Raw genomic sequence first — 19,505 nt, 5'->3', positions numbered from 1 at the left:
AAGGACAATGGCACTAGGTTTCGATCCTAATACATGAACTGGCTTTGTGTGGGAGCGTAGCCTGTTTGGATGCTCACCTTCCTGGACCTAGATAGAAGTGGGAGGACCTTGGTCTTCCTGTAGAGCAGGGAATTTGGACTGCTCTTCAGTATCGAGAGGGAGGGGGAGTGGACTAGGGGGAGAAGAAGTGGAGTGGGGATAGGGGGAGGGGAGCGGGGGGAGAGGGCAATATGTGGGAGGAGGGGGAGGGAAATGGGAAACGGGGAGCAGTTGGAAATTTTAAGTAAAAAAGAATAAAAAAAATCAATCAAAAAAAAAAGAATAAAAAAAAATAACCTTGCAAAAAGTATTAATAAAGTCCTTATGACAAAAAAAATAATCTCAAGAATTGTTCAATATCTTTAGCAATCAGGGAAATTATTTTTTTATTTTTTAATATATTTTATTGTTTTATTATTACTTAAAAATACCAATCCAAATTCCCACTCCCTCTCCTCCTCCCAGTTCTCTCCCTATCTCTCCAAAGATCCTCCCCCCTATCCCTCCAACAATCAGGGAAATTTAAATGAAAATTTCCTAGAGTACCCCCCTCATCAGTTAGAATGGCTAAGATCAAGAAAACCCTGAAGACCAATAAGGGCCAGGATGTCGGGAAAGACGACCCCTCATTCACTGTTGGTGGGATTGCAAATTGGTGCAGCAACTACGGAAATCAGTTTGAAGAATTATCATATAGCCCAGCAACATTTATTCCTTGGCAAAGGACCAAAGGACCTGGCATCCTACTTCACAGATATTGTTCAGCAATGTTCATTGCCAACATATTCACAGTAGCTGGGAAATGAAAACAACCCAAATGATCTTCGATAGAATGGCTAATAAAGACGTGGTGGGACAGTATACTATTCGGCTGTAAGGAAATGTGAAATCATGAAAATTTCAGGTAAACAGACAGAAAACGTAGAACTGTATAATTATATTTACAGAAAATATGATGGTGACTGAGGTAGTTCAGACCCAGAAAGACAAATGCCACCTGCTCTAGATTATTTGTGGATCTTAGCTCTCGCACTTTAGATGTGAGTATAACAGCAGATACCAGGAAAGTTAAAAAAAAAAAAAAAAAAAAAAGGACCACAGGGGACTCTTGTAGACACAGGTGCTGTGAAGGAGAAATGGGGAAAATGAGGTTGAGGGAGAAGAGAGGGAACTACAAAATGAGACAATCAGGATTATTAGCACTATTAACACAGGATGTTTGGAAAAGCATAGGCAATCATTATTTTATGTTTACTTAAAATTACACATGTAACTATATGTATAACAAAGTAGCAACACTTAGGGTGGCATTAGTCTGTAACCCCAGGGCTTGAGGGCTTGAGATATGTGAATCCCAGGGGCCAGCCAATTCAGCCAAAATGGTAAGTTCTGGGTTCATTGAACAACCCTAGGTAAAGAAGCAAATAAGGAATACAAACAACAACTTACAGCCTCCACATACACCCACACAGGCAATAACCCCCATGTACACACATCACAACATATACACATAAAGGAACCAGTTGAAGCAGGGGAGGAGGTATAGGGAAGGGCAATGGGTGATCAGAAAAATAATGAGAATGAGGAATAATGATACATCTGTATGAAAATACCATGATGATGGAATCTATTTCTGTAAAGAATGTCATCAGAATGTTGAGAGTGGTAGCAATGCATCTTAAATTACTTCCACTATAGCCATCTTCACAGCACTGATGTTGCTGATGCAAGAAGAAGGCATGTATTTCAGTCTTCTAGTGTCTGCAACTTTCTTCACTGTTGACTATAGAGCGTTATCACTTTCATGGTTATGTGTACTTAGTCCTAGGTGCTTTGGGAGCTATTGTAAATGAAATTATTTCACCTATTTCTTTTTCAGTATCGTTATCATTGGTTAAATAGAAAAAAATAGTGATTTTTCTATGTTGATGTTTACCCTGCTTTGTTGAAATAATTTACTGGATCTAAGAATTTTCTGGTAGAGTCTATGGAGTTACACACACACCTGTCACTTTTCCTTGCCTTGTTTCTCTAGCTAAGGTTTAATTACGGTGGAGAGAAGAAAGTATACACTCTTGTTCCTAATTTTAGAGAAAACATTTTGGCATTTTCCCTATTTATTGTAAGACTTGCTACAGATTTGTTGTATATACACTTTATACTGTTGAGGTTTGTAATGTTATTTTCTAGTTCCAGGGCTTTTTTCCTCACAAAAGAAATGTTGAAATGTATCAAAGCCCTTTCTTCCTCTTCAGATGATCCTATCTAATTTCTGTCTGTGAGCCTATGTATGTGTTGTATTGCATTTATTTTGTTATTTTTCAAGGTATGATCATTTATTTGTTACTCTCAAAAGAGTTTTAAAATTCATCTATTTATTTTACATCCCAGTCACAGCCTCCCCACATCCTCCACTTCAGTCCCTCTCTCCCATTTCCCCCTCCCACCTCCAGTCCCCTTCTCTTCCATCTCCATTCAGAAACAGGCAGATCTCCTATGAGTATCAACAAATCATGGCATATCAAGTTGCAGTAAGGCTAAGCACCTCCCCATGTATTAAGGCTGGTCAAGGCGACCCAATATAAGAAGCAGGGTCCCAGAAGTCAATAAAAGAGTCAGAGAAGTTCTTGCTGTTAGGAGTCCCACAAGAGGACCAAGCTACACAACTGTAACATATATCCAGAGTACCTAAGTCAGTCCCATGCAGGGTCCTGGGTTGTTGATTCAGTCTCTGTGAGCCCCTATGGGCCCAGGTTAACTGATTAGCCTTCCTGTGGTGTCCTTGACCCCTCTGGCTCCAACTGCTCCTTTCTCCAACTCCTCGTCCACAGGATTCCCCAGCTCCACCTAATGTTTGGCTGTGAGTCTCTGCATCTGACTCCCTCAGTTGCCTCTCTGATTCTCTCTCCCCAATAGCAAAGTTGAGAACACTCGGATTGGCAACCACAATGCATGTGTGAACAGACTTATGTTTCCTCTCTAATTTTCCATGGCTTCTAAAGCAATAATTTGTCTTACTCTGCTTACTTCTTAGAAGAAACCATTGTTTGCTACTAGCAGTCTGGAAAACATAATCCATCCATTCTTCACCTAGGGCAACAGCAACACTGTGCACATGTTAGGTAGTGCTTACATCCTGAAAGTAAACCAACTTAGTCAGCTAAGACTATCATTTTAGCGTGTTGAATCCAGTTTGCAAGTATTTTATTGGGAATATTTGTATCAGTGTTCATCAGTGTTGCTGTGTTGTCTAGTTTGGGTGTCAGGGTAATACTACCTTCACAGAATGAAAATTTTTAGCATGTTTTCTCTTTTGCTTTTATAGAACAGTTTGAGAAACATCAGTAGTACTTATTATTTAATGATTTGGTAGAATTCATATTGAGCCTGCCCAGTAGTGAGCTTCTCTGTTGAGAGATTATTATTCTTTCAGTCTCACTGCTTTTTATGGAACTGTTCATGCTTCCTTGTTTTAATAGTTTTTCATTTTTATATCTTTATTCTCATAATATATACATTCATAAAATATATCATTTTAAAATTTGCAAGTAGTTCAGTGGGATTAAGTACATTCATAGTGCTGTGCCACCATTGTAACAGTTATGACTACCATATTTATCCAGAGTTTCATTTCAAACTGAACCTCTATTTTAAATAATGTCTCCACTTGTATCACTCAGCTCCTTGCATCTCTTGAGAAAAAGCTTCAAGTATGTGAAGTGACTTAAAACTAAGATAATGAAAAAGGACAATTCTTTTAGTTGTTTTCAGTCATAAGAAATAAATTAAACAATATCTCAATATGCAGATGAAAATATTGGCTATAGATCATAATCTTCTCATTTAAATTTAGATCTTTGAGAACTTTGTACAATCCATCTTGATTACACACCCCCATTCCTTGAAGATCCATCCTTCCTACCTTACCCAACTTTGTGTACATTTTTATTAATCCATTAAGTACAGATTATGGTGCTCATATATTCTTGGATGGTTAGTCTTAACTAGAGTTTGGTCTTCTCACAAGGGGCTATAACCCTAAAAAAATTAAGTTTTCCTTTCCTAGAAGCTATCAAGTGCTAATTGTAATGATTGTTCTGTCTCTTTAAGAGACAAGCCACGCCCACTCCCTCCCTATCTTCTGAGGCAGGCTGATCTTCAGCTTCCAGCCTCAGCTCTCTCTCTCTCCCTGTCCCTCTGTTTCTGCCTCTCTCCCCACTTCTCCCCCTTCCCCGGCTTCTGTCTCTCTCTCCTGTCTCTGTCTTCTCTCTCCTGTCTCTCTCCTGTCTCTCTCTCTCCTCTTCTCCCCTTCTCCTTTTCCCTTCCATAACCCCCTAAATAACCTCACTCTGCATGGTGTGCCTATCCATGTCTCCATCTCTTGCCCGCCCACCACATGTCTCCCTGCCTGGGACCAGCCACCATTCGGGGACCAGAAGCTGTCTCTGCCTGGCACTGGCTGCTCTCAGGGCCTGCCGCCTGCCACCACATGGCCCGCTACCACCGCTTGGGGACCTACAGCATTTCTGCTGCCTACTGCCACCGGGGATCCTGCAGCATTTTTAATTTTTCCACTACACTAATGACTGCTTATCTAGGAGTGGGACTGAGTGAACTCCCCTCTCCGTGCTAGACATTTGTCAGGCTTTAACTTGCATAGATCTTGTGCTTGTTGTCTCAAGTGCTGTGAATTCATATGTTCAAATTCCCTGAGGTGTCCAGAATGATTTCCTTGTACACATCCACCACCTATATTTTTTACATTCTTTCTGCGATGTTCTCTGAGTCTTAGGTGTGTATGTGTGTGTGGGTGTAATATAGACATCTCACTTAGGTCTGACCATTCCACAGCCTCTCATTCTCTGCACCTTCATCAGTTGTGTGTCTCTGTGTTAATCACCATCTACTAAAAAAGCTTCTCTGATGAGGATTGACCTACATACTAGCCTATAGGTATAATGATAAATCATTAGGAGTCAGTTTAATATTATGCTCATTTAGGAAAATAATAAAAGTACCTTCTCCCTTAGGATCTATGACCTGTCCTTCAGGTTCTAGACCCCAATAACATGCAAGAAATGGGTTTCAACTTGTGGAGTAGGTCTTAAATCCCTGAACTCCAGGCCTCTGCAAGAGCAGCAAGCAATAACCTCTGAGCCATCTCTCCAGGCCCCTCTCCTTGTTTCTTTATCTTACTGTAGATGTGCATAAGTGCAGTGAGCAGCAACTATGCTACAGCCTAAATAATACTCTCTTTCAAAATTTCCTCCACCAAAATTTTTAATCTGTGCATTTGTTGAGGTGAGTGTCCCTTCTTCATTTATTTTGGGGATATTTTACTGATCAGCCTTATTTTGAGGTCTCAACCACAACACTGAAAGAGAAAGAACCAAACTGCTGTGCAACCAACACCACCAAACTAAATCATAAGGAAAGAAACAATTTAAACAATTTAAATCTAGCCAAGCCAAATAACTATAGAAAATAAAGTGGCAATGATAATGTAGAATAAGCTATAAAGTTACACATTCAATAGGAGAAATTTAATTTAAAAAATAAAATAAGGAATGTGGGCATAGAAAAGGAAAAAGAACAATGTTAAATAAAAAGAAAAATTAATAATATTGAAGAACGTGAACTTGGGTCATCCAGAAAAGCACCCAGGACCCTTAATGACTGAGCCATTTCTTGAGCCCCATTCTGCTATAATTCACTGAATAATAGACTGAATTTAAATGTCATGATTAAAATTTTGGGAGTTCAGTTCCTAGCACCAGAGTCAGGTGGTTTACAGCTGCATGTAACTTAAGCTCCAAGTGGTCCAATGCCCTCTTCTGGCCTCCATGGGTTCCTGCAGTCAGATGCATATATGGACACACTTACACACAAATAAATATACAAATAAATCTTTTAAAAAAGGAAAATGAAGATCATAAAGGTATGAAAAATGTGAAGAAAAGAGTAGGATTACTGCTGCGAAGAAAGAAGGTGAAGACAAAGCATCTGTGAATGTTAACGACACTAGGCTCATTAAAGAGAAAACACTCTTGAGGAGGCATGGTGTTTTAGAGCAAGACTTCCCCCGTAGGGAGCAGTTGGAAATTTTAAGTAAAAAAGAATAAAAAAAAAAAAAAAAAGACTTCCCCTGTGTAAGGTTCCATATTGTGACAATGTAAAAACATTTGTAAGGAGAGAACCTGAACTGAAAATGCAGCAGAAGGGCTTCTCTGCTCAAAAAAAAAAAAAAAAAAAAACAAAAAAAAACTGTCTGGGAAAGCATTTCCCGAGGTTCAGCAACAAAGGCCTGCAAAGGCTAATACTGCCATGATGGAATGGAGCTAGACCACATCTTGATATCCCAGATGAGCTGGGAAGCACCAGGCTGATGCTTTTACAGACATAGGAAATGAAAGTTTTGTACCAAGATTCCTGAGAGGTGTTGAGACCAGTTAATCTACTTTCAAGGTGACCCTAAAAGTCCACTGCACGAAACAGGGAAGGTAAAGTGTAAGTTGCAATGGAAACTCCAGGATGTTGGAGGTACTGGCACTATAACGACATCTACGGAGAAAAGTTGAGGGGACCAATGGAGTCATCACTAAAGAGAAGCTATATGTGTTACAGGTAGCAGTCCTGGAGGGGTAGGGATTCTCAAGCTCATTGGAGCTCAGATGAAGCCATCATCAGTACAACCTGTGAGATATCAAGGTTAATCAAGCTGTTTCTCCTGCTAGGTTTTACTTTTGCTTTGATATGATCTTTCCTTGTTATTATCTGTTTTTTTTCCCCCTTTGGATTGGGAATGTTTATTTTGGAGCTTTGTATGTTGGTAGGATCTAACTTGTTTTCTATTTTTATAGATATTCACAGTTAAGAGATTTTCTTTCCCTTTTCTTTCTTTTTTCTTTTTCAAGACAGGGCTTCTCTGTATAGCCCTAGCTGTCCTGGAACTCACTTTGTAGACCAGGCTGGCTTTGAACTCAGGGATCCACCTGCCTTTGCCTCCCAAGTGCTACGATTAAAGGCTTACACCACCACCGCTCAGATCTAGAGATTTTCTTGGGTCTTAGAAAAGAATTTATGCTTTAGAATAGTGTTGGAATGAACTAAATGCATTTGAAACTGAGACTTAAGGGTTGTGAGCCAGAATGTTATGGTTTAAAGTTATGTATTGGGCTATAAAGTTGACAAGCAGTGGAGCTGTGGAGACTAATCTTGAGTGTCAACTTGACTGGAGTTGGAGTTTCCTTGAGAATACATCTCTGGCTGTGATTGTGAGGCTGTTTCCAGGAAGACTTAACTGGTGAAGAGCCACTCTGAATGAACCGCCATCCTTGACAGAATAAAAGAGCAGTGTCTGAACAGCAGCATTCATCCTTTTGTGTCAGCTCTTGCCATATAAATGAGAAAAATTACTAGTAAATTCTCCCTCTTCTTGCCTTTCAATGATTTTCTTCCTCCCATTAGCATCCTCATTTGCTGTGGTGTGACCACACACAAACATACACACACACACACACGGGGGGGGGGGAGAGAGGGAGAGAGGGAGAACATATCTACATATATATATGTAAGCCTAGGTTATGCATATAAGAAAAAATATGTGATAATCTCCTTTTTTTCATTTCAGTACACTCTTTTCTCCCCTCCCTTCAGTTTAGAATCATTCCTCCTCCATCATACTCCTTCCCTATTATGTGTCATACATAAGAGCTATGCATTTTTATTCTCTACAAAGAAGAAAAATCCAGTTTTTCTTCTTTCTGAATCTGAGTTCAGTTATTTTACTTAAAATGATAATCTCACTCAATTTTCCTTCAAACAAAATTCTATTCTGAGCTGGGCACGGTGGTGCATGCCTTTTATCCCAGCACTCGGAGGCAGAGGCAACTGGAACTCTGTGAGTTCAAGGCCAGTCTGGTCTACAGAGTGAATTCCAGGACAGACAGGGCTGTGGCACAGAGAACCCAGTCTCCAAAACACAAACAAACAAACAACAAAACAAAATCAAGAAAAACTCTTTTCTGTAGACATCCCAATTTCCTTATCTATGAATTGGTCTGTGGACATTTAGACTGGTTCTTATCTTGGCTCTTCTGAGGAGTGTGGCAATGAGCACAGCTGCAAAGCTATCTCTATGGCATTCTTGGATCCTTCGGTTATCTGGTTATCTATCCAGGACGGGTACACTTGGTTCCGATGGTAGTTCTAGTTTTAGGTTTGTGAGGAACAAGCACACTGACTGCCACAGTGATCACACTAGTTCAGTCTCACCGGGAGTCAGTGTATCCGTTTCCTAGTCGCTCTATAACAAATTGCTACATGTATAGTAATTACTCCTTGAAAGTTGAAGAGACCAGAAATCTAAAACCGAAGTTTTGGCAAGGCTGCTTTCTTTCTTCAGGCCTCAGATGTTTCTTTATACTTTCCAGCTTTTAGAATCTACCCTCATTCCTGCGGTCACAGGTCCTTCTTACTTTCACTTATTGTGTCTCTAGCACGTCTTACTACTTATTCTGATCCTGTGGTCTGCCTCTAGTGACAACTCTTGGCCATCCTTAATCATACAAGGTAACTTTCCCCAGCTCAAACTCAAGTTAAATACATATATAATGTCTATTTTAATACTTAACAGACTTAGAGGCTTCAGAGATTATCATATGGATATCTTTAGCAGGCAAGTATTTATCCTACCACAATCACCAAGTTTAGAAAAAAACACACGTTGCATTTTAAGGGTGTGACAATAAAGGAGCATGTTTTTGCGCTGGGAAATGACATGAATCCAGGTAGTAGGTATAGAAACCAGAATAATTTATAAGACCTTTAAAGAGTCCAAAATAGCTGAGTGGTGGTGGTGGTGGTGCATGCCTTCAATCCCAGCACTCAGGAGGCATGAGTTTGAGGCCAGCCTAGTCTACAGAACAAGTTCCAAGACAGGCTCCAAAGCTACACAAAGAAAACCATCTCAAAAAACCAAAGAGAGAAAAAGAAAGGGGGGAAAGAGGGAGGGAGGGAGGAAAAAAGGGGGGGTGCAGTCAAGTTGGAGAAAAGTCCACATCACACATTTGCCTTGAAGGTAGAAAGATCCCAGCGTTGTGTATTCATGATTGGGAATTATGGGAAGTTCCAAAGTAAGCCTTCAACTGGCAATGCATAAGCAGCAGTTTTGAGAATGATTAATCTAGAAAGGACAGGACATAGGCACTAAATATTTTGTCTCTGTTCAAGCATCACTAATATTTAATGTTTTGTCAAAAATACTTGCAGGAGAATTGGTAGCAATTCCAGAGGAGAAGGGAAAGCAAGGGAAGGGTAATTCTAGACTCTGTCCACCTATAGGAATGCAAGACACAGACAAGTAAGACCTTCTCATAGTGCTCTGCAATGCAAGACAATTTCCATTTTAAAGGGAGATGAAAAAATACACCGGGCTTACCTCATTGCCACATTACTTCCATCAATAACAACTGGTCTCAAGTTATCACTATTGTCTATTTCATCTTCCAGAGACAATTCAGGGCTTGCGATCTCTCTGGAGCTAGCCCCTCGGGGCAACACCAGACTCACGTTGACTTGCCCTTCTGAGTCACCTTTGTTTCCAAGTCTGACAAGCTCTGCCAATACATCATTGATAAGTGATTCTGGGCCTAGTTTATTAAGCACTGATTGAATCTGTTCTTCTGCATAGCCCAGCTTTAGAGCAAAGTCCATCTTGGCTTGGTATTCCTTCTCCAGGTCTAGCTTCCCATCCTGTAAAATGCTGCTCTGGGAGAAGCTTGGCCGGTCCAGGCAGGGTGACCGACAGAGCTGGCGATGTGGCTTAGAGGGCATCTCTTTCTTCTTCCGCGGAGTATCTGCAGGTTGGCAGCTGTTGTGGCCACTCTTAAAGCCCAGCTGTTCAGGGTCACTCTCAGAGCTCATCCAGTCTTCAGGGTCAGCATTGCCTGGCTCTGTGCTGGCCTCCTGCCGTGGCTGCTGCTTCTCTTCCTTGGAAGCACTCTTCTCCATTTTCGATGTCTCCGCTGCAGCTGTGGCCGTCATCCCGTTCCCTGGCTCTTCAGAGATCTAATCAGCGGTTTTTCTTTTTAACCTGCTTGGAATCCATGTACAGGGGCATTCCACTAGAGTAAAATGTTGGGGTAGCAATGGTACAAGAGTTTATCTGGTTGTGTGTGTTCAGATGTTAGGCAGTCTCTACAAACAAACACATATAGCATAATCATATATAATAAACTTCTGGGAAAAACAGAACACACAGTTTTTCCCTCAGAAATTGCAGATTCTTTAGCATTTGACTTTTCTGTTTACAATGGTATAGAGAATCATTAATTCTCATAATTACAGACAAAATTTCAATTGGGGTAATAAAGATATAATGCCTGAAAGCACAGCTAGTTATTCTTACAAATTTGAGAGATATTGAATTCTTACAGACTCTGTGTGTGTGTGTGTGTGTGTTTGTGGTTTGTAGACAGGACTCTTTTTCTTTTTCTTTCCTTTTGCTAGCAAAGTATTTCTAGATAACCCCTCCAGATCCTTCTTCTTCTAGATGCAATCTAGTCCTGAGAAGAATCTACTCATCATTACTTTTTACAAAATGTCAGGAATCTCATCTTTTAGAGAATCCAAATAAAAATTAAAACTGCTTTTAGACAACTAATGTATCATGCAAGGGAAAATTACAAAGTGATGTTTCAGATGTGGGAAAGTATATATGTGTGTGTGTGTGTGTGTGTGTGTGTGTGTGTGTGTGTGTGCACAAGCCTGAACATACTTTGCCACCTCTTTTACTTATTGTACCTGGTAAACAAAAGGAGCAGACGAGCTGTGCTTAGTGATGCATACCTCAAGTCCCATTATTTCAGGAGGCCATGACAGGAGGTTCCCTTGAGCCCTGGGAGAGATATCCCTCCCCATAGGCAACAGAGGGAGACCCTGTAAATTAGAAAAAAAAATCAACTTAACTTATTTGATAAACATTAAAAATTAATTACAGAAGAGAATTAGACAATTTTATTTCTACCTTCTCTAGCACGCACTTCACCTGTCTTGACAGTTTTCAGTTCTAATTTTTTCTCTTCTTGGAATTTGAGTTTTTCTTATGTGTAAGGTGAAGACATTCCCTGGTATCTACCAGAATAATTGCAATTACATTACAAGCTTACATAAGAAGAGTGATGAAGATGCTTGGGAAAGTCAATAGAATGCAGTAAATTCTCAATGCAAATTCGCCAAGGAAACAGCAGATTCCATAGTGCACAAGGTTTCTCTTTTGGACAGGGTCTGTCACTGTAGCCCAGGCTGGCCTTGAAGTCATAGGAATCCTCTTGACTCAGCTTTCTGAGTGGTGGAATTATAAACGTAAGTCACCACAACTGGTTCAGTCCTGTTTTTACATTTTACTTTTATTTTTGAGAAGGTTCTCACCATGTAGCTTGGCTAGCCTTAAGCTTGCTACAAAGACCAGGATTGACTTGAACTCACTGAAGTCCAGGAACCTCTGCCTGCCCAGTCATGGAATTAAAGGAATGGACAACCATATGAGCCTATTTATTTATTTCCATATTTTTATTTTTGAGATTAAATTACGTGATTTTTCCCATACCCTTTCTCTCTCCATGTACCCCAGATTGCTCTCTTTCAAATGAAAGGCTTCTTTTTCTTGAACTAGTCTTCCATTTTGTGTGTTTTGAAGGAAAGTGGAGCAAGGATAGTAGATCTGCGAGCATGGGAACTCTTTTCAGGCATCAGCTGTGCCCACTAAACTAAAATACGGTTGTCTGTAAAACCAATATACCAGAGACTTCCAGATCATGCTAATTCTATTTATACAAACAAGAAGAAAAGCTACGAACAGGCCTAACAGTGTTATGGCTATTCCTTTACTTTGAGAGTCTTATCTGAAAACATTAATACAAAAATTAACTTTCTGAGCTGCTATTAAGGAAGTGTGTAATAACTCCTCTAGTGACTACACTACTATTTTTGGCTTTACACTTTTCTTTTAGCTGAGTTTGGTGGCTCATGTTTGTAATTCCAGTCCTTGGAGTCTGATACAGGAATATTTCCATGAGTTCAAGGCAAGCCTGGTCTACACTGTGTGATCATATCTCAAAAAAACTTGACTTCAGTGAATTACCCAGTGCAGAGATGCCAATTTTAATTTTTCTTTCCAATTCATCTGGGTTATTTGAACTTTCAAGCTCATTTTCTTGGTAAGTTTTGCATTGATTGATTTATATTTTGTTCTCTTCAGAATAATATCTAGTGTACAAAATGTACTGACACTTTCGTCTAGTACTTATGCAAAGCTCCAAAATCACTTAAAAACAACCATTTATAGGACTTCATATTTATTTTGGGTATATATTATTAAGTTTTTGTTGTTCTTAAATAGTATAGTATATATTACTTTCCAATATATAGTATACTATATATTGCTTTTCCTTCGATCAGGTATTTCGCTCTCTTTACATTGACATCCTGTGAAAATTTCAACCATGTTCAAGAAGACACACATGATAAAACTCACAGAAAATGCTTTACAGACCAGAAACTCTTATTGAAATCATAGTCATTGTAACTTTTTTCACTTAAAGAGAAAAAACTAGCTCAGTAAAAATAAGCTTGTATCAACCTTTAAAACCATTAAGCAATTTAAAGAAAATTATTGATTATTTGTCCTACATCTTGTATTAGTATATGCCACACATTTTTATTTGTTTCAGAATAGAACCTGAAAAAAATTTCTATACCTATATTCATTGTTTAATTACTTTCAGCTAATAAACAATTTAATATTTTATGATACTTTCTCTTTGGTTTTTCGAGACAGGGTTTCTCTGTAGCTTTTGGAGCCTGTCCTAGAATTAGCTCTTGTAGACCAGGCTGGCCTCGAATTCACAGAGATCCGCCTGCCTCTGCCTCCCTAGTGCTGGGATTAAAGGCATGTGCTCACCACCGCCTGGCAATATTTTATATATATAATTTTATCTTGCATATATGTATAAATTATATATATTTATATATAATTGTAACACACACAAAGTGTGTATATGTGTTCATATTCACCCCTTCTTTATCTTATTTTGTCCTCTCGAACTACTTCTGGTTCCCTTCCTCCCCCTAATACTCCTCCTGTTTTCATACTATTTATATATACTGTTTTTTTTTTTTTTTTTTTTTTTGAGATACAGGATATCATATAGTCCAGGCTGGTCTAGAACTTGATAGCTGAGGATGACCTTGAGCTTCAGATTCCCCCCACCTCCACCTCTGAAGTGCTAGGGTCATAGTTATGTACCACCACATTGGGCTATACACATATTTAAATTTAGATTTCATATATAAGAGAGAATGGACAATATCCGTCAGTCTTTTCTTGTTTCTATTACCCTATCTCGTTACCTCCTCATCCACTATTAGACGCCTTACTCATTCACCAGAATGTCATCCAAGAGAACAGTCCTTCTACTGTTAAGTTTAAGTGTAGATTCTACATATGAGTGGTAATATGATATTTGTCCTTCTGAGTCATATTTGTCCTTTTAAAGCTGGTTTATTTCACTTAGTATGTTATTTCCCTTCCCATACAAATGGCACAATTACATTTATTTTACTACCAATCAAACTGTTGTGCGTATCGGTCTACCACACCTTTCTTTTCTGTTTGGCGCCTTCTTCTGGCCTGCAGGCATACATGTTTACAGACTATTGTATACATAGTAAATAAATAAATATTTTTTTAAAAAATTACAATACAGGTTGGAGAGATGGCGTGGAGGTTAGGAGCACTTGTGCTTCCAGAGGACCCAGGTTTGATTCCCAGTACCCACTTGGTGCTTCACAGCCATCTGTAATTCCAGTTCCAGTGAATGAATGGCTTCTAGCCTCTAAAAGCATCAGGCACTCATGCAGTACACATATGAACATGAGGGTTACTACTCATACACATAAATATTTGAAAAACTGATGTGACTGTCTTGGTCAGTGTTCTATTTCTGCGACGAGACACCATGAATAAGGCAATCCTTTCAGTCACTATCATGGCAAGTAGCATCAAGGCAAACATGATGCTGGAGAAGAAGCTGAGAGTTCTGAATCCCCAAGCAGCAGAAAGAGAGAGCCACTGGACCTGGCTTGGGCTTCTGAAACTCCAAAACTCACCCACAGTGACCCCTTCCTCCAACATGCCACATCTACTCTGACAAGGCTACAAGGGCTAATCCTTTAAGTAGTACCACTCCCTAGTGACCAAGCATTCAAATATATGAGCCTATTTGGGGCTATTTTTATTCAAAGCACCACATTCCACTCCCTACCCCCCATTGGCTTGTAGCCATATCCTAATGTAAAATACATTTAGTTCCACTTTAAAAGTTCCCCATAGTCTATCACAGGCTTCCAGTAGAAGACATGGCCTAGATTAAATCTGCATTAAATATCCAGATTAAAGGTGTGTCTTTCTGCCTCAAAGATTCAGAATAGAAGTAGATCTTCCAACTTTAAATAAGCAGAATTTCCTCACAGATATGCCTTCCATTTTTGGCTTTTAGTTAATTCCAGATGTAGTTAAGTTGACAGCCAAGAGTAATTATCACAGTGACAGAGTCTGTCGCTTTAAAATGGAGATTTGATATAGATAGAAAAATTGATATTTGATTATAAACCGTGCCTAGTTGTTATTTATTTAATTATTTAAAAGCCTATGGTGTTATAAATTGCACTTTAAGAAAAAAGTAACAATCTCTGGACAGTAAAGAGTCTTTAAAATGGGGGGGGAGGGAGGATGTGGGGAGGAACTGGGAAGAGAGAAGGGAGAGAGGAGAAACTGATTGAGAGTACATATCCTCTCCCTCCTTCCTACTTACTATCTGTTTGCTGTTGTGTCAACAAAATGTGATTGTCCTCTCTCTTCTTTTTCTGTCTTCTCTATTCTATCCATCACTTACTGCTATGCCACTCCAGTCTTTATGGACTCTAATCCTATAGAACCATAAGCTAAAATAAACTTTCTGCCATAAGTTGTTTCTGACTTATCATAGTAACAGAAATCTAGCTAACACTGAACATGGTAACAGGAGGCATAGCACTGTTGCCGTAAAGAAACTTTGTTAATTTTTGGAGGCATGTGGAAAACTTTGAAACTTTGAACTAAATTAAAAGTTAAATACTATAAAAGCTTAAAGTGCTGCTCTCCTAAGAGCCTGGAAGACAGAAGTGCTGAGAGTAATATGGGAAATAGAAGTCTGACTCATAAGGTGTCAGTGAGGAAGGTTTCTATTAGCAACTAGGAAATAGCTCATTAACATGATGTTTTGTCAAAGAATATAGCTGTTTTCTGCCTATGTCTTAAAATTGATGTGAGGCTGAATTAAAGAGTAAAGATCTAATTTATTTGATGGTGGAAACTTCAAGGCTGCCTACCCCTGAGTCTGTGGCATAGTTATTGTGAATAGCTGTTACACTGGTCTATAATGAAAAATAGCAAGTTGGGAAGAAAGAAATACAAAATGTACAGATTAATGAGGAAAAGAGCCTAATGTTACAGTCAAGGCATGTGCTGAAAGATAAGTTCTAATGCTTAAGGACATGTATATTGAGGAGAGGCCTTCTCGTGTGAAACTGAGACAATGGGAAGGGTACATTGAAGGCAAGGAAGACCTCACCTAGCTAAGCTTCCAACAATGGGAAGGGTACACTGAAGGCAAGGAAGACCTCACCTAGCTAAGCTTCCAACAATGGGAAGGGTACACTGAAGGCAAGGAAGACCTCACCTAGCTAAGCTTCCAACAATGGGAAGGGTACACTGAAGGCAAGGAAGACCTCACCTAGCTAAGCTTCCAACAATGGGAAGGGTACACTGAAGGCAAGGAAGACCTCACCTAGCTAAGCTTCCAACAATGGGTAGGGTACACTGAAGGCAAGGAAGACCTCACCTAGCTAAGCTTCCAACTTGTGAAAAGAGAAAGCCTGAGGGGTTGCTCGCTTTGGGAAAGTAATTGCTTCAACATACAAAACCTGTTGTCAATATAGGTCGAAGTGGGCATGGTTCCTAGACTTGGCAGAGTCGTACATCTGGTACTGTCTTAGGAAGCATGTAAAACACAAGAATAAGAGGCCAATGGATTATGGTTTTTGGTTTCAGAGAGCTACTGAAGATATGGAATGTGTGGTGGTACTGGTCAGTGTGAGAAGGCCCTGAGAGTTCATTGCAAAGTTATTAAACTGAAGTTTGGATTTCAGAGTAGAACCCAAGATGCTGGTGATGCCAAATCTTTGCGATATCTGCCAATGACAGCTAGCCGCACATAGTAAGTGGAACCAGTGCAAGGTAGAGATGTATGTCTTTGGCAGAACGTTGGAAGGGTTAAGCTATCTAAGACTTTTAAAACTAAAGCTCCACATTGACATGTCTATTATTGTTGTCCTTGTTCAATTTCTGTTTAGGTGGTCATGCTGGTGAAATGTTATGGGTGTAACTTCTGACGTTCCTAGGAGACCCAATCTCCAAGGACAGAAAAATCCCAGGTCTTAACCCTACTCAAAGAACTACAGGAAAGTAAGACATGCTAACTGTAGGAGAAATAGTCTTTCTTAGGAAATGACACATCAATTGGTTATTCAATACCAAATAATAAGCAATTAAATCATATATACATGTAACATTATATAACATTATACAGACTGAAAAGGTTTATATAAATATATATACATGTGTTGTATATATGAATAAAGGTTTTATTTATATTTGTATTTATATACATATATTTTATATATTTAGGAAATATATATATAATAAAAATATATCTGTAGTTAGGTCTCAAAGACATTGAGTGAGAAGGGAAGACAAACTCTGAACATGGGACACCATTACATGTACTACAGTCATGGACTGAATACTAGCATTCATCTCTCTCTTTACTGCAGATAAAGTGTTCTTGACACCGTCTTCCCTACCATGATGGATTATATTTCCATTGCTTATTTAATATATGTTTTTGATTTCACAATTAAGTGATTTTCTTGACTCCAGATTATACTGTTTTTTGTTGTTGTTCTTGATATTTTGTTTTTAAAGTGTTGTGATGTGGGATTTCCCTCTGTATGTTGTGACTACCATTGGTTAATAAAGAAACTGGCTTGGCCTAATAGGGTAGAACAGAGCTCGGCAGGGAAAACTAAACTGAATGCTGAGAGAAAGAAGGGCAGATTCAGAAAGAAGCCATGTAGCCCTGCTGGAGACAGACACTGGAACTTTAGTCTGTAAGTCACAGCCACGTGGTGATACACAGATTAATAGAAATGGGTAAAATTAATATGTAAGAGTCGATAAGAAGCTAGAGCTAATGGGACAAGAAGTGATTTAATTAATACAGTTTCTATATGATTATTTTGGGGCTAAGCAGCTGGGAACTAACTAGAAGCCTCCTTACAACAGTGTTGAGACTGATGAATACCAGGGAACCTTTTAGAGATAGACTATATGCACATTTTATTTTTTAATTTTTTGTTTGAGATTGTAATTTAATTACATTTATTTCTTCCCTATCCTCCTTCCCCATTCTCCTTCAAATTCTTTTTTCATTACTACTGAAGACACATAAGTATTTGTGTATACATTTATAGGCCCAAATGTAACCTGATGTGTCTATATAACATTTCATATATGTATGTTTTCAGGGTTCACCATTTAACTGGACAATCAATTGGTGTGTTCTTCCCTGGGGAGAGGAACCACCTCTCCTGCTTCCAATTTTACTCTGTTGCCTGTAGTTCTCTGTGAGACATCATGGGGTTTTTCCTAAGTTTGGCCTGTTCATTGGAGTCATCCTTGTTTAGCTCATGTTTGAGTGGTACAGTTGGCGAAACTTTATGAGTAGAGCTTCTGATGTTACTAGGAGACATAATCTCACAACAAATTCCCTGAACTTCTAGCTCTTACAGTCCTTCTGCTTCCTCTTCTACAATGTTTTGTGAGCCTTAGTTATGGTAGTATGTTGTAGATGTATCCACTGGGACTGGGCTCCACAACTCTGCATTTTTATTGGTTGTGGTTTTCTGTATTGGGCTCCATTTGTTGCAAAAAGAAAGTGTCGTTGATGAGGGGGAAAAGACTAAACTTATCTCTGGGTTTAAGGACCAATGTTTATAGACTGTCATTAGGGACCATGCTGGTTTAATAAATTAATGGTTGTAGATTCTCCTCCAATAACCATAATTTCACTAGCACCAAGTAGTTATCTGGGTTTCCAGTGCCAGGCTATTTCTTAGCAACACATAGGTCTTGGCCTTGCTAAGAACAACAAATAAAAAGTAAGTGGACAGCAAGTACAATGACCATCACATGACAGTTATCCACTTAATGTTAATTTTATGGCATTTTCTTCATATTCTTACTATAGGAACTTACTATCTACAAAGCACATTCACATTTGTTACTTCAGTTTGTTCTCACAAAAACTATATGAGGTAAGGATTATACTTTTATTACTGATGAGATAGTATTTTCAGTAAAAGTAAATCAATTGCCTAGATTTACGTAAAAGTAAATCAATTGCCTAGATTTACAGTCTGTAAAAAGAGGCAGAACCACAATTCCAACTTGGATTTTCTTACTTCATATTAAGGATTTTTGACATAATATCAAAATTGCCTATGACTTGGGTATTCTTAGTGAATACTAAAAAATTAAAGATGTGGTTAAAACTAACATATGTCATGAGGAATTTTTTTCTAAATCTTAAGGTTGCACAAAACAAAAAGACTTATATGGTAAACCTTCTTTGAAAAATATCTGAATGCTTCTAAACTATATTATCAAAGAGGCTTCAATTCTTTGAGCAGTTGTATAAAACTGTGCATGATTCAAGAATCAGAATGAACTTTGCATTGCGACTTTTAGCTAAATAAAAAAGATATTTAAAAACGGAAAGTGTCGTTTCTATAGTTACAAAAGATACACCTACTCTGAAAAATATGATTTCTACTTTTGTAATATATGAAAAATGTAGAAGAAAAATATCATAATCAACACCTGTCTTTCTTTCTTCTTTTCTCCCCTCCCCTTTCCTTCCTTTATTTTCCTGTTTCTTCATTAATTATATTCTGGGGATTGAACCCAGGATCTCAAGGATGAGATAAAAGCACTCTACCAATATGTCCTAGCTGGAAGGTGTTTTCTATATTGTTGAAAAAGGCTGTTTCTTTGGCTAATGCTGTTCCCCCCTTCCACATTTACACATGAGGGCTGATAAAGTATTTTCTGAATATATCACAGGAAAATGTTTTTTTGAAAATGAAAATAGAGTAGAAACTCATTTATATGAAAATATATAGTCATGGTTTTATATTGGTTATTCAGTTCCTTTTTAATCGCTATGATAGAAGCCAGAAAATAAGTACACACAGGTACAGCCCACCTGAGTTTTAATGATTCCCAGAACATACTTTGGAGAAAAGAA

General features: G+C 38.6%; 1 protein-coding gene across 5 annotated transcripts in view; it reads right to left on the bottom strand.

Annotated features, from left to right (window-relative positions):
* Positions 1 to 19,505, bottom strand: part of Zc3h12b (zinc finger CCCH-type containing 12B) — a 200,762-nt gene that overhangs the window by 18,026 nt on the left and 163,231 nt on the right. For 4 of the 5 annotated variants that reach the window (XM_057759265.1, XM_057759267.1, XM_057759264.1 and 1 more), the window contains 2 exons: positions 10,888 to 10,977; positions 9,479 to 10,236 (listed from right to left, as the gene is read on the bottom strand). In XM_057759265.1, coding sequence (XP_057615248.1) covers positions 9,479 to 10,083 — 605 coding nt within the window. In that variant the 5' untranslated portion in view covers positions 10,084 to 10,236; positions 10,888 to 10,977. The remainder of the gene's footprint in view (positions 1 to 9,478; positions 10,237 to 10,887; positions 10,978 to 19,505) is intronic. The other variant, XM_057759268.1, reaches the window with a different exon arrangement.

Source organism: Chionomys nivalis, chromosome X, assembly GCF_950005125.1.
Source record: "Chionomys nivalis chromosome X, mChiNiv1.1, whole genome shotgun sequence".
In the NCBI taxonomy this organism is placed as follows: Eukaryota; Metazoa; Chordata; class Mammalia; order Rodentia; family Cricetidae; genus Chionomys; species Chionomys nivalis.
The sequence above is the reverse complement of the archived record's forward strand: the minus strand, read 5'-3'. Positions and strand labels throughout refer to the sequence as shown.